The following is an 8,012-nucleotide window of genomic DNA, read 5'->3' on the forward strand; positions in this document are numbered from 1 at the left end:
TTCATTTTAATTTGATATGGTGAGATTCTTTTTCCTTTTTTTAAACTTTACTCCTGAAATTAAAACTAGCTAGTTATCTTCCTTAGACTCAGAAGTGGAAAGAGGCATAGAACTCTCAAAAACCACATCATGCAAGTTGAACATCATGATAGGAGTACCATTTCCATATAATTGCTCTTTCTCTTGTCAAAGAGATGGCTACCTTTTAAAAGCAAGAGAGCTTGCTATTGTTACACTAAAAATTTTCCCGATAATTTAGAAAGCATTCCTGATTATGTGTTGAAAATAATTAATGTAAAACTATTTGTTGTTGGTCACTCACTCAGTCGTGTCTGGCTCTTTGTGACCCCATGGGCTGCAGCATGCCAGCCTTCCCTGTCCTTCACTGTCCCCTGGAAATTGCTCAAACTCATGTCCATTGAGTAAATGATTATAAAGAACTCTACTTTTTAACATATGTGTATTCTAACTCTAACTACAAGTGCACTTTTTCACTTTTAGAAAGCAATATTTGAAAATGAATAAATTACATATGAATCCAAAATTTTCCTAATTCACAAATAGAGATATTTAATTTCTTCCACTTTTCTATCCATTGAATATCCTGTTTAGCTTTGTATTATATTTAGCATAATGCACATTTGTTAAAATAAATGTCTATTAAAACAGATGAAATGTTACATATTAAAATTTTACTCCACTGTGAAGTAAATATGGGAGCAGGATATTTAAAAATATCTTTATTCTCTCTATTATTAAATATAACTAAAAATAATCTAAACCTAAAATATTGCATATCTTTATAAACATTATTTTTATTAAACCTCAATTTTTGGCTTCAGAAAATTATAAATAGTCATGCAGGAGAGTTTGAAAGGGGATATATTCATTTGTTCTGATATTCTGCTTCAATGAGAAGTTAAATTTCTCAAGTTAAAACACACACGTTTTGACATCTGTTGGCAATTCCTTACTCCTGATAACTTATCTGTCTTTAACTTGTCTCTTTTCAGCAGTTCAGAGAATAGAGCAAATGATTGAAAAGAATATTACCAGAGTGATGGAATTCATTATTTTGGGTTTTTCAGTCCAGAGAGATATTGAAATCCTTCTCTTTCTTCTCATTTTAGTGGTATATTCTCTAACTCGGGTGGGAAACATTGGCATGATTTCCTTAATCTGGTTGGATCCTCACCTTCACACTCCTATGTACTTTTTTTCTCAGTAATCTGGCCTTTGTAGACTTTTGTTATTCCTCATCAATATCCCCAAAGTTCCTGGAGACCCTTCTGACCAAGCACAGGTCCATATCTTTCTATGCATGTGTGGCACAGCTGGGCTTTTTCCTGAATTTCTTGATTTTGGAGATGTTCCTTTTTGCAGTAATGACTTACGACTGCTATGTGGCCATCTGCAATCCTCTTCTCTACTTGGTGATCATGTCCCAAAAGGTGTGCATGCAACTGGTAGCAGGCCCTTACTTATACAGCTTTTCTGTTGCTTTCCTCCACACAGTTGTTACTTTTTGATTGATCCACTGTGGCCCCAATGTTATTAATCACTTCTGTTGTGATGACGTTCCTTTGCTGGTCCTTGCCTGCTCAGACACCAGTCTCAAAGAGATCTTGACTTTTATCTTTGCTGAATTCAACATGGTCAGCTCTTTGACCATGGTCCTTATTTTTTACCTATACATTGTGGCTGCCATCCTGAGAATCCAATCTGCAGAAGGGAGGCACAAGGCATTCTCAACCTGTGGTTCTCATCTGACTGCTGTCACTATATTCTACGGGACTCTGATCTTCATATATCTGCAGCCCAAATCAAACCATTCCCTTGACACAGACAAAATGGCCTCTGTCTTCTACACAGTAGTCATTCCTATGTTGAATCTATGATCTACAGCCTGAGGAACCAAGAGGTAAAAAATGCCTTGAGGAAAGCCTTTGAAAAATGTTATTTCCTATCTCTAATAAACGTTAGAATGTAACTTATAACACTGACTGTCTTGGAACTATGCCACATGCAGATATGTTGTTTTTATTACCTTTGGTAGGTTAATTTTATTTTTACCATTTTTATATGAGCAAAATGACTTTGCACATGTGTTCTATTTTTCATATAATTTATAAGTAAGATGAAAGGTTTAAAAGATTATAATGCACAGTTTTAACAAATTGCTACTATTTGCATATGTGACACTTGATAGTTTTGACCTAGATAGTTTCTATTTAACTGATAATAAGATTTAGCCATTGCTTTCAATAATGTTTCTATTTTATACATTGTGGAGACAGAAAAAGGGAGGTGGTAAAGTAAATTTCTTGTCCATCCCCATGTCATTCCATGCAGTAGCTGTTCCTCAACTGTACCGTCTGCTAAAGATTATTCCTCTCTGCTTCTGACTCCCACTAGATTCACTATCAGTCACTCTCTGTAATTCCATGGTTCTCATGCTGTTCTAAAAGATGTCATTTTTTGCCATGCAGATCTGGAAATCAAGGTCAGCTTTTGGAAAGTCATACTCTCTTTTTCTGTATCAATACAAAAATGCAAACATACCCCTATATTCCCTTAGCAAAGCTTAAGATCCTTTTATATTTTAGGGATTTGAAGAAATTACAATGGGTTGAGGGGACAGGAAGCGGTAGTTTGAAACCAAGTTATAAATGTGGTTGCTGTCAGATGTCAGGAATATATTTCTATGTTGGGGTGGTTATAAAGTGATGCAATCTAAGGCCCACTTAAACCGTCAACTGGAATGTATTTTTTTTTTTTTTAATTCAGATTCAAATGTTTGGTGTCTACCATGTGGGTGATATTGTGAGCTATTCTTGTAGGGCAAAATCAAAAACATTCCTGAATATGCTGAACAGTCTTCTATTTTGGGAAATACTGACAAAAATAAATGACTGTATAAGTTATTCAGAAACATTTTAGCTTATTTTATTCAAGTTATCTTAGTACACATTTCATTGTTAAATTAGATTTCTGATTTATGTGAAAACATCAATATTGCCATGTTCAATTATTTATATTAAACTTTATTTTAATATATACCTCACCTAACCTCAACACCATTATTAAAACAGCAACAAGGTGTTCTAAGTGGTAAATTGTACAAATTTGGAAGAGAAGCAATGAATTACAATCCTGATTTTCAAGTTCTTAAATCAATTTCTTTTGGGGTCAGGGAGCACAGTTGCAGAGACATTAATCTTGTAAATCATGACTGTCAATTGCCAAAGATAAAACTCAAGAAAAGAGAACATCTTTGTTGTTGCTATTTTTTTTTTAATAATTCCAAAAGTATAATTTAAATAGTTAAAAGCACAGCAACAAGCTTATATAGTAAACTGCAGAGTAAAGACTGAGCCTGAGATTGGGAATGTGAGAAGGGTTTAAAGGTTAGTGAATCTTTCAAAAGGAATCTGGTGCCCCTTCTGGGTAGCACACTGGATTCAGGGAGGTTGCTGTAAAACCACACGTTTACCAAAGAAACTTCAGATACATTTGAAGAGCTCCTTGAGAAGAAAGGATGATAGCCTGGGAGACTAAAAAAGATTAAAGTAAAACCAAAGTTCTAACATTGAAACAATACTGTAAAGAAATATATTAGTTTCATCAGTCTGTGTTAACAAAATACTGCACACACATTGACTTAGAACAGCAAAAATTTATTTTCTCACATTTCTGGAGCCTACAAGTCTGAAGTCAATATATTAGTGGAGCCATGTTCTCTCTGAAGCTCTAGGGGAGGTTCCTTCCTTGTTTTTTCCAGCTGCTCGTGGTCCCAGGCATTCCTTGTCTTGTAAGCATCTTTCCAGCCTCTGCTGTCGACACATGGTCTTCTTTCCACTACATCTGTGTCCAAATTTCTTCATTCTTATAAGGACATCACTCATACTGGATTAACAGTCCACCTTACTTCAGTATGACTTCATATTAACAATTGAATCTTCAATGACCCTATATCCAAATAATGACCCTATAACCAAACTCTGAGGTTCTTCAGGTTAGGAACTTAACACATCTTTTGGGGGAACTATTTCACTCATAGTAAGTGCATGTAAGTGTATGCATGCTCAGTTGTGTTTGACTCTGTGTGACCCGCCAGGCTCTTCTGTCCATGGGATTTTCCAGGCAAGAATACTGGAATGGGTTGCCGTTTCCTTCTCCAGGTGATGTTCCCCCAGGGATTGAAATCATGTCTCTTGTCTTGCAGATGATTCTTTACTGCTGACCCATTGGGGAAGCCCCACTAATAAGTAAGGACAGTTAAAGATGTGGTGGCTCAAATGTCTAAGTGAAAACACACCTTATCTACACCCACAAGTACAGTGCAGAAAAAAAAAAAGCGCTGAGATTTCCTAAGCTTAAGTACCTAAAAAGGCTAACAAAATGGCCTAGATGACAGATCAAAAGGGATCCAAAACCAGTTAATGTGACAACTGGAGGTCTTAAAGCTCATAACAAGCCCAAGGACTCATCAAGTAGTTAGGACAAACGTATATATAACCTAATATCTAATATAGATCAGAAGCTTGAGTTTTTCTCCTTCTGGTTAAGACAGAAGACAAGATGCCCTTCTCTTAATACCAGAAGAGTTTCTGGAGAGACTTGATCATTCTCAGGTAAAAATTGTCCTAGTGAGTGGTAAGATGCAGAGGTGAAGTGCCAAGGATATGTTTATGGAAAGTATTATAAGAGCAAATATAGCACTATAGCTAAGTGAACTCCCAAGATGCAGTGACTTAATAAAATAATTTATTCCTTTCTCAGGCAGCAGTAAGAGAGTTAAAGGGTTTGGAAAAGGCAATTAGACCCTCAATATGTGGTTTCCATTTTGTCTAAAACGTGATCATTTCAGTGGCAACATTTTCAAGTGGGAAGGAAGAGAAAAAAGTCTGTATCTAATGGCTTTAACATAGAGAAAATGATCTTTAGGTTTTAGGCATCACTTTCTACTGATGGCTCATGGCCAAGACTTGACGACATTATGTATCTCACTGACAAGGCACAATGCGAATGGTGGTTAACAGCTGTATGACAAGTGTTTTACTTATAAAATAAAATATAAAATAGTGGACACTGAGGAATATGTCTGCCATAAGGATCACAGAAAATGTGATATTAAAGGGTCAAGTTATAATGATCTCTGTCAATACGATTGTTTCTTGAGCAGCCTATCATTTCATACTTGACACCAGCTTGTTAGAAGCAAACTTGGGTGATTAGAAAACATTAAAAAAAAAAAAAACTTTGTTAATGTAGTTTCCAATACTAATCAAACGGTACTCTTTCTTCCTGCTCAGAACCTAAAGTTATGAAAAAGAACTCTCCTCCCACCGTTTGTCTTTTCTCAGAACCAATCTGAGGGAATGTGGCTTGTGGGAAATTAGTAAATTAGCATGAGTAACAATACTTTCTGTGCTTAAATGAATCCATCTTTCCAGTGATATTACTGCAAGTAAATGTTACTTCTCAGAGTCTTTCTACGCATGTTCAATTGCGCACCTCTTTTAATTGGATTAGTCCTTAAAAAAAAATAAACTCATTCATGAGAAATTATTTCTGCTTCTAATTTGCTTTTATGCTGGTATTATTAGCAAGAGTCAACAAGGACAAAAATTGAATCCCACTAATATTAAGAATGAAGGTAGGTTAAGTGGACACCAATAAAAATAAATTGAATAGTAAACTTGTAATCAGATCCCAATGGATACCAGTTTGAGCTGTGCTGATCACATTTTAACACATGTCTAATCCAATGGCATTCGGTTTTACAGAGATTCTTATCTGATTGATCCACTCTAGTTATTAAAAGCTTGACTTAAGCAGCTAAACACAGACCTAAGAATGTAATATTAGTGACAAGAATTTAGAATCAAACAATAGCTTCATCTCATAGCAATCAAATGTTTAACAGGACATTCTTCTGATCAAAAGTTAGATTTTAAATGACAAAAATCCATATTGCTTCATCTTTTTAAACTATGAGAAGGACATGATAGGTTTTAGTCTTAAATATTTCACCTATTTAAATTAACAAAGAGAAAAACAACTAGCCAAAATCCAAACCAAAGAGTAGAATTACAGTGAGTCAACAGATTGTTTGAAACACAAATAGTGTTAATTATAGAGCAATACATACTGAGAATTAACCTTCTGATTGATTCATGAAAATAGTTGAAGATTCTGAATTCATTTTTGTTTTCAAAAGTCCATGCATGTGTGATTGTTATTGAAAGCTTTTTTGGTAAATGAGGATCCACCAACTTTTATATTCATGGAAAAGTGATGAAGTCTTAATGTTTTCTCATGAAATTATATATTACTTATAAAACAAGTGAAGAGCAATTATATATAGAAAATATCCTAAGAAATCATATTCAACTCTTACAAAGATACCTCCAAATTAACATGTGCTTATCCAAATTTATGAGTTGTCCGATGACTACACTTAGCACAATTTTACATACACTGTGACAAACAGTAATAGGTCAGTGTTAGTATGTTGGCATATGTAGATAAAGGAGGCTTAGTCCAGAGAGTCTATTCATGGGGTAAACCATCACTGTGTTAGACTGGACCTCTTAGTATATTTAAATGTTGCCTGTATACAGTCTATTTTAAACTGGGAATTTGTATGCCTGGACATTTATAACAGGCAGTGGCATACACAGAATTATGTACTGCAGGTTCACTGCCTCAAGTTTACTTTGACGATTGCTTTGTTGACCGCCTCTTTCACATCTTTGTTCCTCAAACTGTAGATCATGGGATTCAGCATGGGAATCACTGTGGTGTAAAACACAGCCACCATCTTCCCCTGCTCCACAGACTCTTCAGTGGGCCTCCTGAGATACATGAAGATGAGAGTCCCATAAAACATGGTAACGGCTGTCAGGTGAGACCCACACGTGGAAAATGCCTTCCTCCTGCCATCGGCAGAGTGCATGCACAGCACGGCCACTACGATGAGGGTGTAGGAAATGAGAACCACAGAAAGGGAATATGTGAAATTAATCCCAGCAATAACAATCATGGTGTATTCTTTAATGTGGACCCCTCCACAGGCAATCTTGATAAGAGGAGGGTCAGCACAATAGAAGTGGTTGATTTCAAAGTTTCCACAGAAGTACAGGCCATATGTCCACAGTGTGCAGATTAGGCCAACAGAAAATCCATAGATGTATGGCACAGAGATGAGACGAACACAGACAGTCCTGGACATTTTACTGCCATAAAGCAGAGGGTTACAGATGGCCATGTAGCGATCAAAGGCCATCACAGCCAAGATATATACTTCCACGTGGACAAGGGCTATGAAGAAGTAACACTGCACCAAACACCCCACATAGGAAATAGTTTTTGTCTCTGATAGTAAGTTTTCCAGCAACTTCGGAGTGACATTGGAAGAGAACCACACATCCACAAAAGACAAATGACTCAAGAAAAAGTACATGGGGCTCTGAAGCTGGGGGCTGATGCTGATCAAAATAATCATACTGATGTTCCCTATCAGAGTGATCATGTAAACTACTAGAAACACCACAAAAAAGAGAACTTGAAGCTCCTGATGACTGGTCAACCCCAAAAGAATAAATTCTGTCACATCTGTGAAATTTGACATTGCCTTAACTTAGGCCCAGTCTGCATTGCCTATAGACAAATTAAAAGAAATGAATGGATTTATTTTATTCTTGAAAATTCTGAGTCATGTTTATCAGTATTCTAGTTCAAATAATATAAAAATCAATGTATACTTTACACAAAGTCTAATGTAAGACTATATAATCAAATTTATTTCCTTTAATAGGCCTTATAGGTAATTATTACAATATTTATTAGTTTCTTAACTCTAAAACAGACAATTACATTCATATACTACTAGTATTAGACACTTAGTTTTGTTAAATTATTACAATGATGTGAAGATCATAGAGTGCTAATAGAAGTAAAGCTAGACTGAGAGTCATCAGAGAATGATCAAATCCATTTCAACATAT

General features: G+C 35.6%; 1 protein-coding gene and 1 pseudogene across 1 annotated transcript; one reads left to right on the forward strand and one right to left on the reverse strand.

Moving 5' to 3' along the window:
* The first annotated feature begins 1,033 nt into the window (after positions 1-1,033).
* Positions 1,034-1,990, forward strand: LOC145513762 (olfactory receptor 8U3-like; annotated as a pseudogene).
* Positions 1,991-6,703: 4,713 nt separating this feature from the next.
* Positions 6,704-7,636, reverse strand: OR5M9 (olfactory receptor family 5 subfamily M member 9). The gene has a single exon (XM_081514488.1). It carries the CDS (start codon positions 7,634-7,636, stop codon positions 6,704-6,706), a length of 933 nt encoding a protein of 310 aa, XP_081370614.1.
* Between the last annotated feature and the right edge of the window lie 376 nt (positions 7,637-8,012).

Source organism: Giraffa tippelskirchi, chromosome 7 (assembly GCF_054371585.1).
Source record: "Giraffa tippelskirchi isolate mGirTip1 chromosome 7, T2T-mGirTip1v1.2.pri, whole genome shotgun sequence".
NCBI lineage: Eukaryota > Metazoa > Chordata > Mammalia > Artiodactyla > Giraffidae > Giraffa > Giraffa tippelskirchi.

What these genes read in the sequence shown, in the direction of transcription:
- OR5M9 (XM_081514488.1), bottom strand. Translation starts at nt 7,636, where the DNA reads ATGTCAAATTTCACAGATGTGACAGAATTTATTCTTTTGGGGTTGACC.